Source organism: Hemicordylus capensis, chromosome 2, assembly GCF_027244095.1.
Source record: "Hemicordylus capensis ecotype Gifberg chromosome 2, rHemCap1.1.pri, whole genome shotgun sequence".
Taxonomy (NCBI): domain Eukaryota; kingdom Metazoa; phylum Chordata; class Lepidosauria; order Squamata; family Cordylidae; genus Hemicordylus; species Hemicordylus capensis.
In genome coordinates this window covers 202,194,356-202,218,834 of record NC_069658.1, presented here as the reverse complement: position 1 = coordinate 202,218,834, position 24,479 = coordinate 202,194,356, and the positions used below count along the sequence as shown (strand labels likewise).

The 24,479-nt window shown below is 47.1% G+C and overlaps 2 protein-coding genes across 6 annotated transcripts in view; one reads left to right on the top strand and one right to left on the bottom strand.

The window, feature by feature from the left end:
* The window catches only part of SP7 (Sp7 transcription factor), a 64,934-nt gene that overhangs the window by 14,010 nt on the left and 26,445 nt on the right, over positions 1-24,479 (bottom strand). Inside the window, exon 1 of one of the 5 annotated variants that reach the window (XM_053290704.1) lies at positions 20,426-21,258. The exons of 3 other annotated variants lie outside the window; for them this stretch is intronic. Coding sequence is in view for 1 of the 2 variants with exons in the window: in XM_053290700.1 (XP_053146675.1) it covers positions 12,385-12,441 (57 nt within the window). In the remaining variant the exon portion in view is untranslated. Of the gene's footprint in view, positions 1-12,384; positions 12,475-20,425; positions 21,259-24,479 lie in introns of those variants that run through there. One more of the 5 variants, XM_053290700.1, reaches the window with a different exon arrangement.
* Positions 8,080-24,479, top strand: part of SP1 (Sp1 transcription factor) — a 193,398-nt gene continuing 176,998 nt past the window's right edge. Inside the window, exon 1 of the mRNA XM_053290698.1 lies at positions 8,080-8,275. The gene's annotated coding sequence lies outside the window, so the exon portion shown is untranslated. The remainder of the gene's footprint in view (positions 8,276-24,479) is intronic.

Here is a 24,479-nt window from a genome sequence, read left to right as displayed (position 1 = left end):
CATCCTTTATAGCTTAGGAAAATGAATGAAGACTGGGGAGACACATAACTGAGGAAATCGTGGACAACAGGAGGGAGAGTGTGAACAGAGAGAAAGTATTCCATTCCTCTGAAAATTGCAGAAAGCAAGAGCCATCCACTGAAACTAAATGGAAACAAGTGCATGGTGGACGAAGGGAAGTGCTTCTCCAGCAATGCTGAATGAATCTATTGAGTGCATCATCCCAGAAATTTATGAAAACCACTAGCCTCAGTTGCTTTGTAAAAGGTTCAGATAAGTCCATAGAGCCTTGGAGGTATCATTGGCCATTAGCCACATTCAGATAAATTATATCAGTCATAGGGACAAACAACATGGGATGACTAACCATCATACACTGCTAAGGGGCTCTCTGGGGTCCCAACTGGCCTTCAGCCTGATGCAGCATAGCAGGTCTTATGGCAATTGCCTGGAGGAATTGGAGAAGCATCTTGAAAACCATGAAATTAGAAAAGGACCTAATAAGGTCTTAAACACAACCAAATAAGTGGGTGGGGTGGAAGGCTGCTGGGGAGGCAGGCTCCTGCCTGCCTCCCCCCCACACGAGCAATTTTGGTTCCTCGACTCTGCTACTTGCCCAACACACAATTGGTGCTGCAGCACCAGTGAGCGGCATAGCAGGGAGCCGGAGCAGGAAGTCCTCCAGCATCCCTCAATGCACCGCGCAAGGAACATGGTGCACCAGGAGCATGGTGCATTGAGGGATTCTCCATCAGCTGGGCGCTCTTGCTGCCTGGCTCTGTGTGTGCATGGGCTGCTTGCAGGCCGCTCACACACAATCCTGGACCTGGGGTTAAGGACGTGCTTGCGCCCTTAAACCCAGGTTAAAGCCTTGGGGCAAAGGCAGCGCTGGGAGGGATTGTATTTGTTTCCTGGTGGTGCACACAGGCAGCTGAGCCCAGGCTGGGCTGCTGAAGCCACGCTTGGCTGCCCATGTGAATAGCCTCAATATCTTCTTTTTATTTGTCTTGTGACTTCTGGGAACCATATAATCAAGCTTGTAACTGTCTCTGCAATGGCTGCAAGTCTGTAAAATGGTGTAAAGGTAGGGAATTGAGGCGGATACAAAACCACCCCATTTCAAAAGCCCAGGCTTTCCAAAGAACATCTACTGTTGTGAGAGCACTTGGCACATGCGAACACTGGGCAGCTGTGTTTGCTGCTCTGATGGTTTCTCTTGGGTGGCTTATGCAGCCGCAGGTATGTATTTCTGCCTTTTCCTTCATTAGCATGAAGATTGAGGTCCAGGACCTCTTTATCAGATTGAAGGGATTTCAGCTTTTATTTTCTAAAGAGAATAAGCTTTGCATACAGCATACGGCAGAAGTCTATTCCAACAGAGCAACTACTTGGGGAATTAGCCAGGGTGCTGCATCTTCTGTACATCCATGGAATTGACTGCACAGAAGTGTGGCATTTGGCAGGTGGTGGGGAAGCCCAAGAACCCCAATTTATATTTAAACAAGGAGTGCCACAGAGTCCACATGTGGGATAGAGGTTGGACAGTCACTTTTCACCTTTTCCTTTCATTCATGTGTTCCGAGCCCCACCCACGTGAGGGGCAGGCCTCGGAGAACCTCCCTCCTCCTCTGGCCTCACCCTCTGCCACTGCTGCCACCTCCACCTCTTCATTTGCTGCTGGGCACCAATTGCAGGGTCTTAGGGGCTGGGGTGCCAGAGAGGGCCCACAGTCCCAACAACTCTGCCTCCTGTTTCCTGGCCACCCAGGAAGCTGCCCCAAGAAAGAGCCCCCCTAGTGCTGCAGGATTAGGACCAGGGTCAAAAAATGGAGGAGGAAACAGAAGAGAAAGTGCTCTCTCTTTCTCTCTCTCTCTCTCTCTCTCTCTCTCTCTCTCTCGCCACCACCTCCCATGGTGGCTACTCAGAGGCGAGCCTTCTCTACAGTCTCCCCGGGGTGATGCAATGCATTTCCTGTTGAAAACAGAACTTTTAGGAAACTACGCAAGACACACCTGTTCCATCGGCCCTTTCATTGAATTTTTATTGCTTTATTGTTTTAAACTGGATTTTATATATGTTCGTTTTTTAAATCTGTGGTTGTTTCATCTAACTGCGAACTGCCTCAAGACTACTGTTATAGGCAGTATATACATGTAATAAATTTCATTAAGTGTGGTCTTGGGTGGTGGTGGTGGGGTATGTGTGTGTGTGCATGAACACACACACACACACACACACACACACACACACACACACACACACACACACAATGACAGGGAGCCCCAGCTGGGCTGCAGTTGGACATTCCAGCCCAGCATGCTTCCCCCAGCCACTACCGCTTCCATACTCGCAACAAGACTGGGGAGGCTGCTGTCTACCAATTAAATGGCTACTCTACTAGTTTCAGAGCTTCACCATTGCCAGCCCTCCAGGACTGGCATCAATCACCAAGGGACCATTGAAAGCAATCCTGGATAGGCCTTGTTATGGTGAAACATACATGAGCCACCGAATGGCGCAGCGGGGAAGCAACCTGCCTAACGAGCAGGAGGCTGTTGGTTTGAATCCTCACTGGTGTGTTTCCCAGAATACGGGAAACTCCTATATCGGGCAGCAGTGAAATAGGAAGGTGCTGAAAGGCATCATCTCATACTGCTTGGGAGATGGCAATGGTAAACCCCTCCTGTATTCTACCAAGAAAACCACAGGGCTCTGTGGTCCCCAGGAGTTGACACCAACTCGATGACACAACCAACAACAACATGGTGAAACATATTGGGGCAGGGGGTATATTCCGGAACAACTGCAGTCACAGTTGGCAACCCTATCTGCATCTAGTTTCAAAACAAATCAAGTTTTTAGGCCTTGTGACTCAGTGATAATAAGCATCAGGGTGTAGGTAACACTTAGTAGAATCAAGCCGGGAGCTAACATGGACTTCCAGTCAGGAAGCTAGAGAGACAAACAAGGCAACTAAACTGTCTGGGTTTCCAAATACCAGGGATTTCCAAGTTCCAGGGAATCATTCTCGCAGTTGTGTAAATCTCTTGGAGAGAAATGCAGCTTGCATTTTTTAATTTATCCACTTTGTAAATGCATGCAAGTGGCCTAATGAGACATGGGAGAGCCATCACTGCGATCCCCATGGTCTTATTCCTTCGCACAGCTGTAATTACAGCTTGCAGAGAGTAGGTGAGATTCACATCAGTACCACTTACCCATCTTCATAGCAGCCACAAAACATGGGAGATCCTAATCACAGATCTTCCAGACACATCTGATTTGGCACTCAAACATGTGGGCATTTCATATATTTTTATTCTACTGCTTTTCTATTTGTACCATCCCATCTCCTTTTAAAAAACTATACGTTAAATTATACCCAAAGCTGTTAGAAATTGCTTTTCATCCTTTAATGATATTGCTTATCTATGGAAAAAAAAATCCTGTGTTGTAAAGATAGAGAGAGAGAGAGAGAGAGAGAGAGAGGAAGCAACTATATCTATAATTTAAAACATATTGACTGTAGGTGCCAAATAGTTACTTCCTTTTCATTTAGATTTATTACTTCTTATTTATTTTTCTTTTTTATTCATCTTTTTTGGAGTTTTTAAAGCGCTGGCTGACATTCAGACTAGCACTGCACTGAAATAATCGTGCTGACTTCCAGACTAATGCTGCACTGTCTCATGAGAAGAGAAGGGGGATTTTCAACCATCTCCCCTCCCCTCTGAAGCCCACTGTGCATCACAAAGACATATCTCTCTGTCAGCAACATATTCTCAGGAGGTACACACTTTCTTCCCCAGCTCACATGACAGTGCAGTGTGAGTCTGGAAGTCTGCACTGTTTCACCAGCACAGTGTTAGTCTGGATGTCAGCCAACAATTATCATGTATTTATTTTTCTTTTCTTCCTCTAACCCTTCTTTCATACTTTTTCAAATTCTTGCATGGTATCAATTATTTTGTTCTGCTTATTGAAAACGGTACAATAAGTATGTGTATTCCCGAGATGAATTTTGTTTTATTTTATTGTGATACTTATCAGTAATATTTTCTGCACATTCTTTCCAGGGATAAAATAAATGACTCAGTACTTGGAGCAAATACATATTCACCCCCTGGAATGCTCTATTTCTCCTTTATTCCAGGTCTCCCACCTCAGCTATATTTTTTAAAATTGTATTATTACTTACTACCACCCCATGTTTAGATACTTAACTTGTTTAGATTTCCTTATTACTTATTCTTACCTTTTTAATGTGCCTTGTTGTGAACTTGCTTTCTTTTTCTATTCATCATGGGGGTGGGGGTGGGTTTGATGCCATTTTTAGTGTCAGTCTGTAAAATATATTTTCTGTATTTAATTTTAAATTATTTCTAAAGTGAAAATGGAGATGAACCTATTTTTCTGCTTTCTTTTGCTCACCAAACACCTCCATCTATATATTTATTTCTCCTGCGTGTGCCTTCAAATGTGCGTCCTGGCATCCAGCCTGATTGGCTGGGCAGCAGAGTGCCTGATTGGCTGGCGCACCCAGGAGAATTGGCCTGCGGCGGGCCAGGCCGCGGTGACGGTGGCAGCGGGTCCGGCCCGGCCACGGAGGCAGCACTCAGCCCAGCAGTCTGGGCCCATCCCTGCCCAGAGACTGGAGCAGAAGGTGGGGGTGGGGGGAGAGGTAGCTGGCCCCGAAGAGGCCGGCCGCAGCGGGCAAGAGAGCGTGGGGCAGGGGGGCAAGAGAGAGTGGGGCAGGGGGGAGGGCAAGAGAGAGTGGGGCAGGGGGGAGGGGGAGCGGGGCAAGAGAGAGTGGGGCAGGGGGGAGGGGGAGCGGGGCAAGAGAGAGTGGGGCAGGGGGGAGGGAGGGCAAGAGAGAGGATCAGCCAGCCCCAAAGAGCGCACAGATGCTCTGTGTGGGTTGGCTAGTTATTCCTAACTAGTATTTTTAAGCCCGTTATGATAACGGGCGCTAGCTTTCTATCCCGTCTTTTCTGTCTCTCTCTCTCTCTTTCTGTCTCTTTTTCCCCCCCTTGTCCCCTCTCTCTTTTTGTTTTGTGTTTTTGTTGTTGTCTCTGTTTTTGTTCTTCCTTATTTTGCTTTTACTTTTTTTGCGGGGGGGTTGTGGATGAATAACAGCCAAAATGGCCCATGAGAAGGTGGCCGCCCCCGCCTATCGCCCTCCCGCGCACCCAGCTGCCGGAGCCCACCTTACCCGCTCCAGCTCGAAGGAGAAGAGAGGAACTCGGGAACAGAGCTACTCTCTGTGTTAAGCTGCTGCCCATACTGTCGCAATGGACGCAACAGGCGTCCTTTGCATCCATAGCGGCAGTTTGAGCAGTGACTAAGCACAGAGAGGAGCTCTGCTCGTGAGCTCCTCTCTTTTCCCTCGGGCTGGAGCGGTTAAGGTGGTCTTCGACAGCTGGGTGGGCGGGAGGGCGATAGGCGGGGGCAGCGACCTTCTCATGGGCCATTTTGGCCCTTAATCTTTTGGGGGGGGAGCGGCGAAGGTGATTTTGGGCAGCTGGGAGGGCGGGTGAGCAGGCGGGGGCGACGGCTGTGAGCGGGCGGGGGCCTCATTGGCGGCTTCGCCACCACCTCGCCCAGCTTCCCTGTCCCCCGTCTCGGTCTTCCCCCGCCACCATTGCCCTCGCCTTTTTCAGGGCGGCCGCTTCTGGTTGCCTCGGCCTCCTCTCGCCGTGCCGCAGCTCATGGCCGAGGCGGCGGCTCCGCCGCTGCCTCGGCCACTTTCCCCCGCCGCCACACACCGGCTAATGGCCGCCCATGGCTGTGGGACACTGGTGTCTGCGGTCCTGTGTCCCTTGGGCTCTTCTGGGCCTGCGCTTCGCGCAGGCCCAGAACATCCCAGGGAGGCAGGGACGCAGATCCCCAACATTCCAAAGCCATGGCCACTCACTTAGCCTTTTATTATATAGGATAACAGACATGAGGAGAATTACTCAAAGCAGTCCCACTGAAAGTAAGGACAAGTTAGGCAATGTCTATCACCTCAAGTGGTGCAGTGGGGAAATGCTTGACTAACAAGCAGAAGGTTGCCGGTTCAAATCCCCGCTGCTACTATATCAGGCAGCAGCGATATAGGAAGATGCTGAAAGGCATCACCTCATACTGTGCGGGAGATGGCAATGGTAAACCCCTCCTGTATTCTACCAAAGATAACCACATGGCTCTGTGGGCACCAGGAGTCGACATCGACTTGACAGCACACTTTATCTTTACCTTACCTAGGCAATGCCTAAATCATCCTTTTATTTTCAATTGGGCTATTTTGAGTAGTTTTTCTCAAATGTCCAATAATCCTTTGTCCATCAGATAAACTGATATGTGAACTAATTTTGTCATGTATTATGAAAAGCAAATGCCATGTCTTAAGGACTGTGAGATAAAACAGAATCTAACTGGGATAACTTTAAGAAAGTTGTTCATAGACCGACAAACTATCTTTCTATACTTCACTGGATTTTTCAAGAGAAGTACCTTGAGGACCTGGCAAACATTATTATTCTGAGAATGTTTGCCAGATCCTCCAGGTGCTCCTCTTGAGAAATCCAGCTGAAGTTTAGAAAGCCAGCTAGAAACAGGTCAAAACACAATTCTTACTTTGGGTATGAGAAATCCTGGGTTCAATTTCTATCAGTAAGAGGGGTGCCACAATTCTTAGAACTGTGGTGATGGGGCTGTACCTCAGTAGGAGAGTTCATTCTCTGCATAGAGAAGATCCCAGGTTTAGTTCCTGGAAGTTTTCCACACCCAACCTTTAGCCTGTATCTCCTCCGGAACGGAGCAGGCACATTCATATATTCAGCAGATTTACCCTAGAGTCCCTGCGAGCTTTTGGGGAGCACTTCATGTTGGAGCAAGGACCCTGGCAGCATCAGCTCTCAGCTGCAATGTCTCATAGTGACCACTGGGGTCATGGATAAAAGTACTGGACTCCTCCCCTCTTTGTTCTTCCTGTGTTAGTCTCCATTTTGTCTCTCCAGAGATGGCTGTTTGGTCTCTCTTCAGCCTTGAGCTACAGCTGAAATTAAACTGCAGGCTTTTCCACATTTGTTTGTAACCTTTTCTTTAAATGAATCCTTGTAGTTCTTCAATACTAAAGAACTGTCTCAAGACCTCTTGTTTGGTACTTTCTCACCAAAGTGGTTTTGCTCTGCTATTTGGGGACTGAACTGCTATTCTTCCCCTACAAAGGGTTATGGGCCCAGAAGCCAATAAATAAAAAAGAAAAGCCTAGAGAGTTAAATAGAAAGCAAAGCAAAGATAAAAGCTTTGAAAATGGGGGCGGGGGGGGAACTAGGGTCCACGGAAAGGAGGAGGGGGGAAATGCAAAAACCCATGGACAAAGGATAATAATGAATAATGAATAGAAATGAATAAATGCTAAATGAATAAATAATCAGCTCTCAACACACATAAAAACAGTCAAATGCATCTGTATAACACATATAGACATACAATAACATAATACCAGGTGGAATTACAATATGCAATTGAAAAATGAAAAAACAGTATTTATAGGTATCCAAACAAAGTCCGAGATGTCTTCAGATGTGAGAATATGAAGAGTACATATGATGCAAGTGATAAATTCTCAGATCCAAAAGGAGGAGACGATGTACTCAAGGAGATGTTGCAAATGCTTGTAGTTCAAATCGTGAATCCTTCATTCAAAAAGAGCAAGCAACATACTCTGTAGAGACTGATAGTGACTGATGATAGAAGACAAATGACACCAGGGAAAAACCAGACAGCCACCCTGGGATAAGGAGCTGTTTCACCAAAAAGCTTAATCAGAGGCAATTTCCCATTAGTACAGGCTGAAATGGTGAAATGAAAACATAGACCAATATCTATAACAATGTAAAATATGAAATACCGAATCTCTTAGGTTTCATTACAGATGCCGAAAATGTTTTTCTGTTTAATCCCTACCCTCGGGTACCTATTTGACTGTTTTTATGTGTGTTGAGAGCTGGTTATTTATTCATTTAGCATTTATTCATTTCTATTCATTATTCATTATTATCCTTTGTCCACAGGTTTTTCCTTGAAAATGAGGACAGCACAAGGATTCCAGATGACTGAAAATTTGCAAGGTCCTGAGTATGAGCTCTGGTCTTTCAAGAAGGAAATGTTCCTCAAGAGTCATGGACTTGGCAGTGTTCTGCACACTCAGCAGCCTGCAGATTCAGGAAAGGAGCAGAAAGAATAGGACAGAGCAGATGAAAAGGAACCAGGAATGATTTGCTTAGTGGTGAGTGGCCCAAGCTTAGTGCATATAAGAGACAAAGAAAATGCAGAGAATATGTGGGAAACTCTGAAGCAATTATATAAAAATAAGTCTGTGATTTCCAAACTGCATCTAGTAAGAAAACTGAGCGATAAAAGACTTAGAGAAGGAGAAAATCTGTCCAAGATGAAGTGTTGGAAATATCTAGGAAACTGCAAGCTCATGGGATGGTCATGCCAGATGCAGTTTTGATAGGATTGCTGTTGAATAGTTTGCCACATTACTTTTATAGTGTGACTAGTGCCTTGGAAGGTACTTGGATTTGGGTTTTTCACTGTTCATTTTAAGTGCAACCTGATTTATATCCAGGGTTAAAAAATCCACTTTTTTCATCAGGTTTTAAAAAAAATAGTGTTCGCAGTAAAACCTCACCAAAAAATCATGGTAAAGCCACTATGTGGAGAACTCCCTGGTACCTTCAGGTAAAGCTGGTAAAGGACCCTGCCAGAGAGAGTCACAACCAATCATGTAGACAATAGTGAGCTAAATGGACCAGCCATCCAACTTAGCAGATCTAGTCATCTCATCTTCATAAAAGCCCTCAGAAGTAATAGTGATATAACCAGTATGGGAGAGGACAACCCTATTTAGGTCATGGTTTCCCCACCATATGTGTTACAATAGAATCAGGCAATAGAACATTGAGTTTTTCATTACCAATCTTGTCTGTCCAGGACATTTTTCACACAGCAGGCTTTACTGTGAGTTTACACACAAACAGATGCAATAAGTAGATTTTTTTTTACCCTGGATATAAATCGGGCTACACTCTAATGCTCAATGAAAAACCTGAATCGTGTGTGAGGTGCTCCCTGTTAGCTCGCAGGGACTTAAATCTGGCCAATATGTGAACACACACCCTCCATTCTGGAGGAGATACGTGCTAAAAACCCTGTGTGAAAAACGCCCCGCTCTCGTATCCCAGACACTCATGCATGCTTGCCCCCAGCAACTTTGAGCTTGTGGCTAGCAGCACAAGGTTCCCGTAGCAGTTCCTACTAACTGGTTCATATTAGCCTTTTGGAATCCAGGCCTTACTCTACAGAGAAAAACATATGCATCTACTTAATGTTAAGAGAATTCTCAGCCACAGCAGTTTAGTGTGACTTAGTGGATAGATGCAAGACAAGGTCCAGATAATGATGGACTAAGACAACCACACAATTTACACTGGAGTTTGGTGGTGTACAGCCATCACTGCATTGATGCTAGAGAATAAGACGGATGACAGAACAACAAGGCAATCCTCAGGTCAGTTTTAGGAGTCCTGTACAGCTCAAAAAATGTTGGATCCAATCTGATCTTAACGAAATTGTTGGGCAGGGGCTAACACGGCCCTCCAAAATTGTCAGTTGGTGTTGGATCAGAGATCCAACATCTCCCAACATTCCTGTCGGATCCAAGTTAAATGGCCAGTGAGCCACTTCCCAGCTGAAAGGCAGTGCCCTTGTGCCTCTCAGCTGAGAGGTGGCTCACTGGCTCACTGACAGAGTGCAGACCCAACAGCAGGGAGCTCAGCTGGAGGTGCCAGCCACTGGGGCTCCCTGCTGTCTTTATTTATTTATTTATTTTTACATTTACATGTCCTGCTCTTCCTGCAAAGAGCCCAGAGTGGTATATATGGTTCTGTTTATCCTCACAACAACCCTGTGAAGTAGGTTAGGCTTAGAGATACATGACTGGCCCAGAGTCACCCAGTGAGTTTCATGGCTGAATGGGGATTTGAACTCAGCCCTCCCCAGTCCTAGTCCAACACTCTAACCACTACACCACACTAAAAGCTATTGTGTCTGAACCCACTCTGATAATGCCTGACAGAGGGTATATCGGGTCCTGCAAGCCTGTCAGACCAACTTGACTGCAGAGCCCTAGTTTTTACCCCAGCAACCAAAGGAGGAGGATTTATTAAAAAACAGGCCGCTAAACTGCAGCTATGGTGTCCATCTAATTTGTAATGTTAATGAGACAGAGCGGATTTCTGGGCTGCAATATGGTAACCCTAGGTGAGTAAATTGGGCCTTAGTAACTTCAGATCAGATAGCAGGCTAATGGAAGGTGGGAAAAGATACTCCATACTGTATTTTGTAGTAAGCATTTTTCCCCTCTCTGTCACAGACACACTTCCGTGCCAGAAAACAAGAAGGGAGAGGCAGTGCAGCTTTACAATTCAACCTCCTTATTCCCACCCAAAGTTTGCTTTTGAGCATCTCATTATTTTGCATCTCATAATGGCTGGAGTTCTGTAAGCAGAAGCTCATTGCAGCTTCTGAGCAACTCCTGTTTTCAATCTCCCCAGTTTTGTTTTTTTTTAATGGCCTTTTTAACTGAATTACGTTGTGGCGTTTTAAATCTTGCTCTTTCCCTTCCCTGAACAGCTTCCTCTTTATTTGCTCTCTTTATGTTTTTAATCTGGCACTCTGAGAGCTCTGGGTTTGCCAATTCTGACATGCAGCACTGGACTGTTAAAAAATAAATAAATCAACACATCCTGTTCCCAACTAATCACACAAAGGTTTAGTGCCTGCCTGCTTGGGGTCCATTTATCTTGCCACCACAGCTTGTGTTGAAAACTTTGCTGTGATGAATACAGGAAGCCCCTTCCTAGATTTGGAACATTTCTTTGATGGAAGATTCTTTAAAAGGATATCTAATTCAATCTGCCTCCCTCCCAAGACCACCATGAGTTCTTTCCCTTCTTGTATTTTTAATACCTGATAATTAAGATGAGCAGGGGTACAAAGAAACGGTGGGCGGGGGAGAGAGATATTTATTCTGATTTGAATTTTATGAGCCTATCTAAAGGGTTGCCGGGTCACAACTCGGTGAGCTGGACTTGACATGACTAGCACAGTTGGAGATGGTGCACCTGCAGCACCAGTTCTGTCCCTGGTCCTTCTGCTGCCCTTTCTCTTCTGCCTGCTTAGCAAATGGGACTTCAATATTTCCCACCACGGTTGGAGGATGAAGTTGAGTGGGAGGATCGGGGAAGAAAGAGGGATAGGCTCAGCCACCAACTGAGCAATCTCCCGCCACCTTATGGTTAAAGATAAAGTCTGCTTCTCTGGGTTGCAGTTTGGCAACCCACTCCATCAGTCAGCCTTTAGGAAGGATGTTTCCTTTAGGACTTGTGGGACTAACAGTCGCTCTCTCAGACTTCAAAACTAGCTGCCACAAAAGAAGGGAGGAGCTACACTTCACTGAGGTGTACTCTGACATGACTCAAGGTTTATGGTACGGAGGTTGTTCTCATGACCAGCCCTACCTGGGTAGGACAACACTAGTCCGAGTAGGGCTGGCTGTGAGAACCGCTGGGATCCGGAGCAATCCCGACACTCCTCTGCCTGGAACAGCTCCGCAGGTAGCCCAGGTTTTATACCCAAGCTAAAAGTGGGGTAGAAGGGTGCACGTGTGCCCTCCTACCTCCCCACCCGGTTGTGTGAAAGCTTGGACTGCTGGCAGCCCAAGCTTCTACAGAGCCAGGTGGAAGGAGCGCCCTGGCAATGGAAAATCCCCCAATTCTCCACGTCCTGGAATAGATAACATTATTATTATTATTATTATTATTATTACATTTATATCCCACTCTTCCTCCAAGGAGCCCAGAGTGGTGTACTACATACTTGAGTTTCTCTTTCACAACAACCCTGTGAAGTAGGCTAGGCTGAGAGAGAAGTGACTGGCCCAGAGTCACCCAGCTAGTCTCATGGCTGAATGGGGATTTGAACTCGGGTCTCCCCGGTCCTAGTCCAGCACTCTAACCACCACACCATGCTGGCTCTCCTTGGGGTGCCTTTCAATTCCAGGACTACAAAAACGCTGGAAAGAGATGGCCATGACCCATAGGTGTGCTTCTCAACTACCATTTTCATAGTCATTTCTTTTCTTAAGAGCTTGCAGAACTCCAATGGCTAGTGGAGTTCTGAGATTCTTTGAAAACGGTTACCACAAGAAGAGGGGCCATGGGGTGTTCTCCCTCTGTACAAGAGCAAGGAATTCCAAGGAGTTTCAACAGCACCCGGCCCTTTCTCACAATCCATGAGAAAAGACTCGAGGGGGAGCCTTGAAAAGCTTACCTCCCCACAGAGGATGATCGTTGCTGGTCTGGGTGTGGAGATCACGTGCCCAGACATGCAGCTGTCTTCTCTGGCAGTGCAGAGGGACGGGGTGCTGGGATGCATTGCCCCACCCCCTGGAACTCCCACAATGCACGCGGGAGGACACAGTGCATTATGGGGGATTTCCCTGACAGTGGGGATGGGAGCCCCACAGTCTCCCATCCCCGTCTGCAAGCAGTCGGGGCTAGCAGACGATCAAGAAAATGGGTCAGGAGCTCTAGCTCCCTTAACCCCACCGCTTCCATGTCAAGTTCTGCCCGCCACTGCCTATTCTGTAATGAGTACTTCACATCATTAGGCTCATCCTTGCCTTCTGGCCCTCACCCCCTCGTGGTTGTGTGTACAACCTTAGTGTTTCTTTCTTTTTAAAAAGTTTATTGTTACTGAATGATTTTCAGATTCAAGAACATAAAATCAGTATGTAAACAAAATGCACCATACAGAGAATAGGATTAAACAGCCACTTGTGGAGGCTGTGATGTTTTTCTGGGCTGTGTTGGTATCTCACATTTTCCTCTCCTCAGAACAGAATAATTATATTGTGAAGAGACTGGGAAACAAAAACTTAATATCAGTTCCAATAATACTTGTATATTCACCTCATGTTTCTTATAAGCTGTTGTAATTGAAATGTGTGTATTCTTCTACTGTTTACCCCTGCCTCCATTTCCTTCCCTTTCCTCTGTTATCTCCTCATATTTTGAATTATTAACTGTAAGCCCCTCAGGGCAGGGACCTGACCTCTTATACTCTGTAAAGTGCCATGCACATTGGTGGCACTATAAATAACAACAAAAACAATAACAATTACAATTAATAATAAATTAAATTAATAAACCTAGCAGGAAGCTCAAATTCTGATTTTCAGAATAAGGTCTGCGAAGTCAAATTCTACAGAACCTACTTTTGCCTTTGAGGTAAGCTAGAGAGGTTGTCCCCACTGTCCACTGAAGGAAGCGGGACTTGAATGTCCATGGTAGATGAGGAAGGGTGGGCAGCAACAGAGCTCAGGAAGGAAACAAGGCCACAGGAGTGGCAACCACTCTCTCTGTACTTTTGAAGAGAAAAACTTTAAGGGTAACAATCTGGCAACCCTCTAAACCTTGCAAAAGGCAGCTAGTGAGTCCCCTTGAGGTCAAGTGCAAGATTTCTACCCGGTCGGTGGGTAGCCTGTGATTTCTATTTCTGCTCATTCTGCAGCTGGCTCTGAATTTGTTTGCTACTGAAAAGAGATTGTTATCTTAGAAGCTGTATTTTCATATGTTCCATATTTCACTGTTTGTGGTTTCTACCATTTCTCTTACTCATTTTTACTTCTCTAAACTGGGGCTGTTTTTATGAGGATTTTGGTCATGCCAACAGTATATGGTGTACTTTCCAAGCATAACAAGTCAACAGGGCCTGAAGTAAACTAGAAAATGCCCTGCTTTTCTCTCTCTCTCTCTCTCTCTCTCTCTCTCCCTTCTAAACTGTGTTTTGAAACATTTAGTTGCAGCTAGCAGCTTATGGTGGGACAACACTAACACAGGTGAGCCTGTTCTCCTGACCCTTGTCTGGCATGGCTTATATTATTTGTCAGCAGTGGCAGATTAACGGAGAGTTGGAGTAGGCATTTGCCTACTGAGGCAAAATTTGAGGAGCAGCCGCTCCTCAAATTTTGCCACCCCTCTCTGGGGGCGGGGGCAGCTGTAGCAAAGGTGAGGAGGGTGAGGAGAAAGTCCTCCCACCCTTTTACCTTAAAAAAAACTACCATTACGTGGCGACAGCAGTAGCTGCGGGAAGGGGGGAGGGGAACGTTTCTCCTTTTGCACTGTAAAGAACGCCACTGCTGGCAGCAGGGTGTGGTGTGGTGGCAGCTGCTGCAGGGAGGGCGGGTGGCCGTCGAGGAGAGAAGAGTTCCCCCCTTTACCTTTGAAAAGGCTGCTGCGTGGCAGGATGGGGGAAGAGCGAGCTCTTTCCAGCTCTCCTCCTCCTAAGAGACGGATTGCACAGAAGAAGGCCGAAAACGGGCTGCACAGCAGAGAGGCCGTGCAGTCCCTTGGGAGGAGGGGAGCTGGGAGGAGCTCATCACCACCCCCACCCTGCAGCACGGCAGCCTTTTCAAAAGTAAAAGGGGGAACTCTCTCCTCCTCGCCTTCCACCCACCCTCCCTCTCTGCAGCCGCCGCCACAGCCGCCACCGGGGCCCCATTCCACCACCGGCAGCAGCATTCTTTACAGGGCAAAAGGGGGGACTTTCCCTGCATAGCAATGCTTTTTAAAAAACCAAAAAGGTAAAAGGGCAGTTTTTGCTTATGGGCGGCAAAAAGCTTAATCCGTCCCATTTGACAGGAAGGTTGTTGCAGAAGGCCTGGTAGATATAAATGCATCTCTGAGGAAGAGCAGGATGCCTTTCTGTCTTAAGGAGATAATCCTTAGACCTCTTCTGAAGAAGCCTGCGTTGGATCCCTCAGAGTTTAGCAACTATAGGCCTGTCTCCACCCTTCCGTGGTTGGGCAATGTAATTGGAGGAAACTGATTATCTTCTAGACCCATTTCAGGCAGGCGGGCTTTTCGGGCGGGCTGTGGGGTGGAGACTGCCTTGGTCGGCCTGATGGATGATCTCCAATGGGGAATTGACTGAGGGAGTGTGACTCTGTTGGTCCTTTTGGATCTCTCAGTGGCTTTCGATACTATTGAACATAGTATCATTTTGGACCGTCTGAGCAGGTTGGGAGTGGGAGGTACTGCTTTGCAGTGGTTCCACTCCTGCCTCTCAGGCAGATTCCAGATGTGTTGCTTGAAGACTGTTCTTCAAAATGTGAACTTTATATGGCGTCCCCCAAGGCTCCTTACTATCTCCAGTGCTGTTTAACATCCACATGAAACCGCTGGGAGAGATCATCAGGAGATTTGGTGCAGGGTATTATCAGTAAGCTGATGACACCCAAATCTATTTCTCCATGTCAACATCATCAGTAGGCATAAATCCCTAAATGACTGCCTGGAGGCAGTGATGGGCTGGATGAGGGATAACAAACTAGGATTGAATCCAAATAAGACAGAGGTACTTATTATGTGGGGTAGGAACTCGGGAGACAATGTTGATCTGCTGGTTCTGGATGGGGTCACACTTCCCCAAAAGGAGCAGATATGCAGTCTGGGAGTACTTCTGGATCCAAACCTCTCGCTGGTGTCTCAGGTTGAGACGATGGCCAGAGGTGCTTTCTATCCACTTCGGCTGATACACCAGCTGTGTCAATTTCTCGATATAAATTACCTCAGAACAGTAGTACACATGTTGGTCACCTCCAGACATGACTACAGCAGTGTGCTCTACATGGGGCTGCCTTTGTAAATAGTCGGGAAACTGCAATTGGTCCAGAATGCGGCAGCCAGGTTGGTGTCTGGGTCATCTCAGAGAGACCATTTTACTCCTACAGTAAAAGAACTACACTGGCTACCAATAAGTTTCTGGGCAAAATACAAGGTGTTAATTATCCTCTCTAATAAAACGCTTGGTGTCCGTCCGTGGACGGACACCAAGCGTGTGTCCATGCCTCCCTGCCCTGTTCTGGGCATGCGCGAAGCAGGGCAAGGGAGACACGATCGCCGGCACCCGGCAGCCATCTTGGGCGGCCAGAAGCGGCCGCCCCGAAGAAGCCGGAGAAGCGGCGGCGGGGGAGAGTGACCGAGGCGGTGGCGGAGCCGCCGCCTCGGCCGAAAGAGACGGAGGCCGGGGGCGGAGCGGAGGCCATGTAACTTTAAAAAAAAATTGCTGCCGCCGCCGCCGCCGACCGCCCACCCTCCCTCCCAGCTGCCGAGTCCCCCTTACCCAAAGCGGCAGTTTGGCAAGAGGCTTTGCACAGAGAGGAGCTCTGCTTGCAAGCTCCTCTCTGCCTCTTAAATTGAGGGCTGTCTACGGCCGACAGCAGTCGGCCAGGGTAAGGGGGACTCGGCAGCTGGGAGGGAGGGTGGGCGGTCGGCGGCGTCGGCCGCGGGAGCAATTTTTTAAAAAAGTTACATGGCCTCCACTCCGCCCCCGGTCCCGGCCTCTGTCTCCCCGGCCTGGCGGGGGCAAGTGCCTGGGCCGATTTGGCCCTTAAAGGTGGGGGGGCGGACGGCGGAGGGAGGGGGAATGGCGGCGGGGGGCCAGGAGCCCCGTTACTAGCGCCCGTTATTCAACGGGCCAACATTCACTTGTAACCTATAAAGCCCTAAACAGCTTAGGCCCAGGGTATTTAAGAGAACATCTTCTTCACTATGAGCCCCATCGCCCAATGAGATTGTCCAGAGAGGTTTGTCAGCAGTTGTCACCAACTCATCTAGTGGCTACACAGGGACAGGCCTTCTCTGTTTCCATCCCAAGATTCTGGGATGCGCTCCCTGCTGAAATAAGAGCCTCCCCATCTGTGACAACTTTTAAAATTTCTCTAAAGACACATTTATTCAGCCAAGCATTTTAATTAGACTTGTGGTTTTACATTGTTTTAAGGTTTTAATTTCTGTTTTAATGTGTTTTATGTTACTGTTAACCACTCAGAGATGGGCGTTTGGGGTGGTGTACAAATATATAATAAATAAACAGAATAGCACAATGGTCAGTTACCAATACATATATAGAGCCCCTGGTGGCGCAGTGGTAAAACTGCCGCCCTGTAACCAGAAGGTTACAAGTTTGATCCTGACCAGGGGCTCAAGGTTGACAGCCTTCCATCCTTCCGAGGTCGGTAAAATGAGTACCCAGAATGTTGGGGGCATTCTGGGTACTCATAACCATCCATCCAATGGGGAAGCCAGAGGGGAGGTTCTGCTTCAGTTACTACTACTACCATTAAGGATATTTACATACCGCTCTTCAACCAAAGTTCTCAAAGTGGTCAGCTAACTAACTTAGTTAGCTAACTAATTCCTCCGTTAGCAGTTAGCTAACTAACTTTCCTGAATAACAGCTATCCCTGCTAACTGAGTTAAAAGTGGTGAATCTCTTCTATTTAGAGCAACTGGCTCTATCCAACCCCAGCACAGCACTCCTTCAGTGGCTGATGCTTGAGTTTGTTTTTAGACTGTGAGCCCTTTGGGGACAGGGGAGCATCTTATTATTTATTTTTCTTTGAAAACCACTGTGAAGTCTTCTGTTGAAACACCATATAGAAATATTTGTAATCATAGAGAACAGCAAGCGAGTGGGAGACCGTACATGCACCACTGCATGCAAAGAGGCTGTCTCAGCAACTAGCTGCTACCCTGCCTCCAGCCAAGAGATGAAGCTGCTAGCCTGGCTGGGGAGAGCAAGCTGGGTGACCCATGGGGGAGGAGGACAGAGGACTGTGTGTGTGGTAAACCTAACCAAGAGAAGAATTTACAATTAAGAAGCAGGCAGGGCCTGGAGAACTCTGCACCTAGGCAGCAGACTGAGCAGACATACATCTTACCTGGTCATCAGCTTCACAGGGGTGAGCTGTATTTATTCTCAAATTATTCAATTTTTATCAAAATATGCATATATAATACCAATAACATATGCACATTTTATGCAAAGTGGATAATTTTTTGGTGCAAAGCATCCTCTATTTCCACTTTTTTTGTGATGGATATTGACTTTTTCACCATCTGCACCTGGCAACCCCAATTCTTAGTCTGACACGCTAACCACTGTACCACAATAGCTCTTGTTCAGACCTCAGTTCTAATCCCAAAGATCAAGGCTGGTGTCAGAGGTGGGCATCCCTTTGCAACCACCCAGGGCCTTCCTTGAGACCACCACTTTGCCCAGAGTAGCTCTGTCAATGAGAGAGTTGCTCCATCACAGCTTTTCCTCCCCTGTCCTAACTGCCAAAGTAAGCCGCATCACAAACCTTGGGGAGACCCACTGAGACAAGGCAACATCCTAACCAATGCACCATACTGGTTACATTGCCATGTACCCCTTTTTTCAAGATGATTTTTTCCTTTTTCCCATTGTAGTGTTGTTTGTTCATTTGTTCAACAAAGGTAAAGGTAAAGTGTGCCTTCAAGTCGATTTCAGCTCCTGGAGCCCACAGAGCCCTGTGGTTTTCTTTGGTAGAATACAGGAGGGGTTTACCATGGCCTCCTCCCGCAAAGTATGAGATGATGCCGTTCAGCACCTTCCTATATCGCTGCTGCCTGATAATAGTACCAGCGGGGATTCGAACCGGCAACCTGTTCAATACCATAACACAAATGACACAATCAAATATTATTTTTAAATGGAGAGAGAGAAGTAGAATGATTGGAAACGTAGAGGTCTACCCAATGGAAAATCAACACAGACTTTATACATGATGCAGACTGCAGTGGGGCAACACAGGAACGTTACTTGAACCTTGTGATGCTTACAGTGGAGCGCTTATGGCATGGCTGCTGCTGCTCTAGGTTACTGCTCATTTTTTGATATGACCCATAACTGCTTCCATCCATTCGACCACATACAAAGATCATGCACGTGACCTCGCTGAGGAGGGGGGCTGGGGAGAAGGCAGGGAGAAGGAGGGGCTGGCCCTAACAGACAAGCAGCTGCTGTCCTCCCCTCTACCGCACCGCACCCCCACACAAGCAGTGGTGCGGTGGAGGGCGATGCAGGGAGTGGAAGGACTCCCCACCCACCACATCCCAGAGTTCCCCACGGCACAACACAGCTGCTTCTTCCCCCTGGCTCACTGCTGGAAATGGCAGCAGGCCAGGGGGAATTCATTTAACGCGGGAGCGATTGCCCAGACAATGGCCAGCAGAGGTTAAGCAAACCACAGGTCCGCTTAACCTCAGCTAAATGCTGGGTTGGAAAGTGGGGCTTGGCGCAGGTGCAGTGTTGGGGGCGACCTCACTCCCGGCGCTTCACACACAGCCTAACCCAGGCTGGGCTTCTCCTTTCCCTCCCTTTCCTTTCTGACTCCACACTCTCTACAGCATGGGTTCTCAACCTTGGGTCCCCAGATGTTGTTGGACTTCAAATCCCATAATCTCCAACCAAAGGCCATTGGGGCTGGGAATTATGGGAGCTGAAGTCCAGTAACATCTGGGGACCCAAGGTTGAGAAACCCTGATCTACAGGATCCCCACAGGGACATACTTCTAATTAACAAAAAATAAAAGATTGATAAATAGAATACAACAGCGGGTTACACACACACACACTCCTGCAAAACTTTGGGCTTCTCTTGGATTCTGTTGATTCTGGATTCCAAGATAGAAGCAGTGGCCGGGGTTCTCTTGCACAAGGTAGGCCGAGTCAATTTTGACTGCTTCTCACAAGCCAAGGTTAAATCAGAGAAAATAGAGGTTACAACAGCGAGCCAACCTAGGGCAGAAAGGATGTCAGCGGAGAGGGATTTGCCTTCCTCTCCTGCTTATGGGCTTTGCAGAAGCATCTGGTTGAACCAGATGCCGGACTAGATCGGCCTGGAAGCATCAGCTAGTGCAGAATGTTGCAGCCCACTTCTATTGAACAGGCCAGGCTGTAGGAAGCATATGACCACTTCTGGCTTCCGATTGGTTTTCAGGCTCAGTTCAAAAAGCTGCAGATGACCTTTAATCCCTATAAGGTCTGGAGCCTGTGTGCGTTAGGGAGAGCTTCCCCCCCCCGCCCCCATGTGCCTCTCTCTACCTATAGGGGAAGGTGCTGTTTTGTAGTCCATCTCTTCGGTCAGTGAGAACTGTAAGGGCAAAGAACCCTGCCTTCTCCATGGCAGGGCCCAGACCATGGAATACTCTGCCAACAGAGGCATGTCTGGCAATAGCTTTTTAACACTTAGTCATCACACGTCTTTACAGAAAGTCTTTTATGCCGGCTAATAGCTGTTGGAGCTGTGGGTGTCTGTTTTAATCAGGCTGTGTTTGATCTGATATCAGTTTTTAAAGTGTTTTTGTTTTTGTTGTTATTTTTGTTATGTTTGGGTGCTATCATGACAGGAGAGATATCTGCTTATACATTTCAAACAAACAAACAAATGCTGACAGAATCAAAATGCATTAGGAAAGGGCCAGGGAGGGTGATGCCTTACCTGGCAACCATTTCTCTCTCTCCAGGGAGGACTTGGGCCCTCCTTTGAAAACCATAGCCATAGAACTAGCTATGTTTCTAACAGGGTCACTTTCACTTTTGTTAGTCGGTTTCCAGCTTGTGGGTTTTTGCAGTGTCCCGAAGACATTCCTGGACACTGAGACAACTAAGAGCGGAGACAGCAAGCCCATCCCAGACTCAAGATCACCAGCAAGTGGAGACAGGACCTTGGTGGGAAAATTAGCGTCCATTTGCTTTCACCACAGACAAGATCAATAAAGTTGTGCTAGCTACAGACTCTCCTGGGATGTGACCTTCTTGTCAATTTAGTGCCAGGCTTATTCGCTGAAGCCCAGTGCCACAATTTTGGCAGGGCAGTTTTAATTTGCCGGCGTTGTTGTTGTTGTCTTGGGATTCTGTACAAACATTCTTCCCCTACACTCCCAGGATCTAATTTTTGAACCAAATGTGGCCTGTTCAAACAGACAGGAGATTCTTGCTGGCTCTGCAGCACAAACACAGGCTGCTTCGGATCACAAGCAAACCAGTGGAGCCGAGGGAAGGGTGAATCTGGCTTGAGGGAAGGTGTTTGGTTGCCACCACATCTCACGGCCTATTGGGCTGGGCAAGGTGACAAGCAAGGGAGCCACTGTCTCCTTTTTAGTCTGAGGAGAGGCAAAAATCAAGGAAGGCATTCCAAGTGCCGCAGCTATTCACACAAAACAGTGGGGGACTCAGGCATACTACGATGGCAAGAGTCTAGTCCAGCCTAATGCCCCAGGAACTATGAATAGAGGTATGTGTACACAACAGAGAAAGTGGTCCAACTGCCATTTTGTCTCCCTTTGGAATGGACTGAGAATTCCCAGCAGCCTTACCAGTGGAGGTAAGGGAGGGATGCTGCAAAAGATATGCTACTGCCTGGCATAGCAGGGTACTTACAGAAAGGAGATTTACCAAAAGTAAACGGTGGCTGCTGGCATTCTTTTCCAAACAACCTGGTTAGCCTAACTCAGATATTATCAAGAAGGATATTTACTCAGAAAGGCAAGAGAACCTCTCAGGAATTTGAAGAAGGAAGCATGACATTATGTATGGAGTACAATGCCTCCTGTGGGGCAAGACTGTAGCCCCTTACAGACATTTAAAGTGGTACAATGAATATATGGGGGGGAGGGGCACAGTGGCATAGTGCTGGCATGCTCCTCCTCTAATTTACATGCAAGATCAAAACTATAATGGAATCAAGTCTCTTCATCAATGTTCTCTCTCATTTTTTCCATCTGTGTACGGAATGAGTTTTCTTCTGCATGGCTGTATCAAGGTAGTGTGTGTAGACATGCCTTCAGAGTGGGACCTTCCTGATTCAATCTGAGTGGGATCTAAAATTGGCTGAGTGGACATTTTAAAAAGTGGGAGCGCATGCACACACGCACACCTTAGAGGGAATACTGCCCTTTGTCATAGTGCTACAAAAAGTTCATCTGGAAAGGTCCTTAAGAGTTTAAAGTCAATACCATAATCTAAAGATCTAAATGGAGGAACCAAGCTAATGCCCCAGAATGGGAAGCACCAAAGGCAGAAGCCCGGCCTGTTCACACAATATATTCAACACTTGAGTGTACAGTGTACCACAGGAACAGTTATTCATAAATTCCTATGTACAGCACATAGGAAGTGCACAGTCGTACTCTTCCTATCTATCCCATGCATTTATGCGGCCTGTACCCAGGTTCACTTTTAAAATGAATGCAGGTATAAGCATTCATACAAAAAGATGTACAAATGTACAGACATCTGTACATTCATACAACGTTATAAAGTTGATCACACGCCCTCTGTGTGTAGGGCTGGGGAGAAGGCAGGAAAAGGCAGGATCATACATACCTTCCCCACAGACAATCCATCCTTACTCTTTGGCCATGCTGCGCATGTGCCCACACAAACCACGCTGCAGTGAGCAGTGGAGCCATCTGGAGGTTGGGGAAACACAGCCTGGTGCCCAGAAAGCCCACAATTCACTGTGTAAGGAGCACAATACATTGGGGGATTTCCCCACTGCTGGGTGCTCTAGCCACCCAACTCTATGGACACTATGGCTGGAGGCAGCTTGAGCATTCATATGACCATGGACTGGGGCGGAAGGGTGCACCCACACCCTTCTACCTCATTATAAGCATGGGTAAAAAACCTGGGCTGCCCCAGTAAAGAGCACCAGGATTGGAACCGTTCTCACGCTTCACACAAGCAGCCGTACCCAGGTAGGGCTGCTTGTGTGAATAGCTTATGTGTCTGAATAGGGCTAGAATTTCTTGATCCACTATGCAATCCAGTGCAGAAATTAGTGTGAACTGAAGAATCAGTTTGAGCTGCCAACTGCACCCTCCCCACCTCCCACAAGTAGGAGCCATCCAGATTTATCCTGTGTGGTGCCTGTCCACATTGTGCCTTTCTTGTCTTCTCTGTAATGTTTCTCAGTTCTCTCAAAACAAATGAGAACTAAGTCTATTTTCCATCTGATTTTGAGAAGAACAGTTGCTCTTTTTGTACCCATCTGTAGCATACATTTGTCACTGACATGCTCTTTCAGCACAACAGCACATATCATCCCAAAGCTTATAAAAATGAAAGACAATCCATATACCCTTAGGGAGTAGGGACTGACAAGTTCCCACAACACACCATGTAAACATACAACAGGTTCGGGTGCCAGCAACCAAAGGCAGATGTTCTATTAAGCCAAGGAAGCCAAGCTATTAGAATGAAGTGAGGCAACCCACTGCAGAGGACATTTCCTTATGAAAGTTGTGACGGGTTCAGATATGACTCAGAACACTTAAATCACAACAAGACTGATCACATCTTTATCCCCAGTCGAAGCCACAGATCAGAGGAATAGTAAAGTCCACCTGACTGAAGCCCTTTTCAGACATTATGTTGTATGTGCATACAAGTATCTGCACACATGTGCATAGGTTTGTTTGTATGAATGTCTGTACATAGGTTCATTTTAAACATGAACCAGCGCTCAGGCCCCACAAATGCTGGATACAGATAGGAAGTGAACTACTTTGCATATGTTTAACATGTGTACAGATTTGTATGGGCGTATGTACCCAGGGGCATGACTATAACAGGGCAAGGGGAGACAGTTGTCTGGGGGCCCACTGCCTTGCCCCCCCCCCCAGAGGCAAGTCACATGACTGACTCCCCCGGCCACGCACCTGCCCGGGCTTCCTTCAGTTATATTCATCCTCCGAAATTGATGTGAGTGTTAAGACCTGGAGCTACCAGAACAGCACGTCTTTCTCTAGTACCATTAAATGACTTGCATCGTCCACAATTTTTTAGAAAACCTTTACAAAGATAATTTAGGATGATGTTCGATTGTGGCACATAATTGTGTGTGTGTGTATGCTTTTTGTTACCACTATTCAGCCTGATTTAAGATTTCTTTACTTCATGAGCGGAGTTTCAGTGAGTGGGGGGCCCATTTTAAAATCTTGTCTCTAGGCCCACTCCAACCTTGCTACGCCCCTGTATGTACCTATACATACATACACTGTACACAGATTGTACATTTGCGGAACATAACGTGTGAATAGGGCTAGGATGTTGTGCACGGGGACCTCCTTTCTGCAGGTACTAAGGGGCCGCCATAGAGCACTGCTCTAACTAGCCAAGAGTTGTTTCTCCTGACTTGCAGTGGTTCTTCTGCAGAGCCATTCCCCCATAATATATTCAGCTAGAGATGCCAGCGATTAAACGTGGGCCTTTTACAAATCAAGCATATACTCTGGCATCTGAACTATGGCCCCTTTTCTTCACCATTCTGCTTTAGCATCAGCTCTCAGTACAAGAAGCTCTTATATCCCTTAGGGCTTTTCCAGACAACTAAAGGCAAAGTGTGCCGCTGAGTCGGTGTCGACTCCTGGCACCCACAGAGCCCTGTGGTTTTCTTTGGTAGAATACAGGAGGGGTTTACCATTGCCTCCTCCCGTGCAGTATGAGATGATGCCCTCTAGCATCTTCCTATATCACTGCTGCCCGATATA